We start from the raw sequence: 3,439 nt of genomic DNA on the forward strand, positions 1-3,439 counted from the left end.
TCTATATTTTGAAAACATTTAATGATAGAATTGAAATCACTTTTATGGTAATTGTACTTGAATAATAAATAACTAGTTTTATCTTTATTACTTGATAAATCATAATTTAATTTTAGTACCAAATGGCCTTGACTAGCTAATCCAAGTGGTGGTAAATTTTCTATGTGTTTGATTCGGTGTGATGATTCAGTTATGATCAGGTCCAATATATTTTTTGGCATTTTATTTTTTTGGATGAATGTTGAAAATGTTACATTTTGAATGATGTTTATATTGTTAATAAGATCTACAACTCTAGCACCAATGCTGTTTTTATTACCATTAACTTGAACAGAACCATCTTCATACCATTTGATGTATGGAAAATTGAAATCACCACATATGAGTATACCGGTATATATTTTTCTGTTTAACTCTATCTTTGCTGTTTGTATACTTTGAATTATTTCATCGTCAGCTTTGTTTGACCTTTCAATGTTAGTGTTATTTGAATTTTTTTCATTATTATTAATTTTTGATTTTAACGGTGGACGATAAATACAGCCAAGCTTAATAGTTTCGTTTCCATACTTGATAAGGCACCAAATTTGTTCAGATTTCGTAACATTCATTGAAGAGTTTTTTATTTCAAATGATAATATATTGTCATGAACATATATTGCTACACCACCGCCATTATTTGTGTTTGAAATATTGTCGTTTCTGTTAAATTTGTGTAAATAATATTTTTCAATATTCACTAAAGAATCTTCTTTGAACCAAGTTTCAGTGACAAACATAATATGAGGTGTGTACGTTGAAGCTAATAATGATAATTCAATTACTTTATCTGAATTTAATGTGGTAGCATTTGTATAAAGGCATTTTAATTGGTTATTATTTTCATCGTTTAATGTTTTTTGATTTGCTTGACATATATTGTTTTTATTACTTTTTGAAAATGTATATTTGCTAGTGTATTTCTTATGTTTTTTTGAGCATAATATTAATCTGCTACTACTCTTATTGGGATGGATGGTAATCAATTCGTCTCCATTTCTGATTCCGTAGTTGAACTTCTTTCCATTTCTCTCACCGAAGCGAAGCCTCCCTTCAGAACCATTTACTACATTAGGAAGTTCTTTATTATTTTTTATTTTTTTCTTCTCTTAGTGTACGTTCAAATGCTCGCTCAGTTGGTGTCTTGTCCTTGTTTAAATATACCTTTTTGTACTTTTCGAATCTTTTTAGATTTTTTGCATTTAAAAGAACACATTTTTCAGTATCTTTATCATATATATATATATATATATATATATATATATATATATATATATATATATATATATATATATATATATATATATATATATATATATACATATATATATATATATATATATATATACATATATATATATATATATATACATATATATATATATATATATATATATATATATATATATATATATATATATATATATATAAATATACTTTTATTTATATATATGTTTATATATATATTTATATATATATACATACATATATATATATATATACATTTATATATATATATATATATATATATATATATATTTATGTATATATATATATATTTATATATATATATATATATATTTATATATATATATATATATATTTATATATATATATAAATACATTAGGGCAATTTTCCCAGTTCTATTGTTTATATTAACATATTGCAAAACATTTTTTAAGCCTGAAATAACGTTTAAGATTACCACCGTGGGCTAGAATGAATAGAATTTATGTGTTTTAATGGTTTTACCATACATTTTAAAGTTGGTAAACACTAAACAAACAGAATTAATGGTAAGTTGAATATATATATTATATTGTTAGTGAATGGTATAGTGATTAACATGATTGTTTATGGCAAAATCGTGTTATAACATGAATTGACATCTTAACTTAATCCCCTTGTGCTACACTCCATTGACAAGTTGACTGTTGTTAAGTGTTGGTATTTTATTACATTGTTCAAGTTTTTGATGTATCCTTTTAATATATAGTTGGTAGCCTTCTGTTAGCAAATACTTTTACGTTGTTGAATCCAAAAATGGGTTCAATATATATATATATATATATATATATATATATATATATATATATATATATATATATATATATATATATATATATATATGTATATATATATATATATATATATATATATATATATATATATATATATATATATATATATATATATATATATATATATATATATATATATATATGTATATATATATATATATATATATATATATATATATATATATATATATATATATATATATATATATATAATTATATATATATATACCCTAACTATATTGTTAGTATATAATTGGTGATTGCTTTAGACAGTCACAAAAGTTTTGGTTGATAGGAAATTCTATTGATGCTCTGAACCAAACAATTATTCCTACTATTTGGGATATTTTGAAATTATTTTTTACGATAAGAACTGTGCATTTAAAACTGAGAAATCAATAAAATCAAACTCAATTGTTGCTGATGCAGTATGTGAAGCAGTTCTAGAGGTCTGGCATAAGACCGGTATTGAAACCCAAAGGAAAGATAAAATCAAAGAAAAGTAACTAAATTGCGATATGAATACAGGAACGTCAATAACTTTGTAGCAATGCTTGAAAACTAATTTCTTTGCCCACATTAACGCTGAGGAAACCATTCGGAAAAACAGACTACGGAACAATAAACTAAAAAGTAAAGTCATTAAGTTTTTAATCGCGATCAAAGATAACAAAAGTCCAAAACTGGGAATAACAGGTAATCAATACGCAAAGAAACTAAAAATGAAAGATGAGCGATCCAAAACAGAGCAAGAGAAGGCAAATTTCGTAAAAAAAGGCCTAAAGAATTCAAATATTAAACATTTAAGTTTGTCAGAAAGTGAAGCAAATCAAGATTGTGATTCATCTTCAAGTGAAGCAAGCATCAGTGAAATACTGGTAAAAAAAATGCAAAGTGATCAAAGAAAAACCTTGAAAATACTCAAACAACCGATACTGAAAATAAGGTTCAGCTACTATTGCCAAAAAATTCATTCTTGAATCCAAATATTTGCCAAACCACTGATAGGCTGAATTTGTCCTTGGGACGAAGAACAGCATTTTTGGGAGCATGGCGAAGAAAGGAGATGCTTCCTGTAGTACTGTTACACTATTAAAGACAAGTTCCTATAATGCCAGTAAACGTAATTGCCAAGACATTGCGAAAAACATCAAATCTGACTTTAACAAGCTGAACTTTCTAACTATTCATTTGGATGGAAAAATTATTGAAGGGGATGCGGAACAATTGGTAGTTTTAGTTAAAGGTGCACCAAATTATGTAGAAAGAAAGTTGCTGAGCATTCCAAAATCAGGAACGGGACAGGATTAGTACAAGC

At 25.0% G+C, this 3,439-nt stretch overlaps 1 protein-coding gene across 1 annotated transcript in view; it reads right to left on the reverse strand.

Annotated features, from left to right (window-relative positions):
• LOC136078794 (uncharacterized) overlaps positions 1-3,095 on the reverse strand; it is a 3,806-nt gene extending 711 nt beyond the window's left edge. The window contains exons 1-2 of the mRNA XM_065794605.1: positions 3,032-3,095; positions 1-907 (exon numbers count right to left, since the gene is read on the reverse strand). The exon at positions 1-907 is cut by the window's left edge and continues 38 nt beyond it. Of these exons, the coding sequence (XP_065650677.1) occupies positions 1-907; positions 3,032-3,095 (971 nt within the window). The remainder of the gene's footprint in view (positions 908-3,031) is intronic.
• Positions 3,096-3,439: the final 344 nt, after the last annotated feature.

The sequence above is a fragment of the Hydra vulgaris genome, chromosome 03 (genome assembly GCF_038396675.1).
Source record: "Hydra vulgaris chromosome 03, alternate assembly HydraT2T_AEP".
Classification (NCBI taxonomy): Eukaryota; Metazoa; Cnidaria; class Hydrozoa; order Anthoathecata; family Hydridae; genus Hydra; species Hydra vulgaris.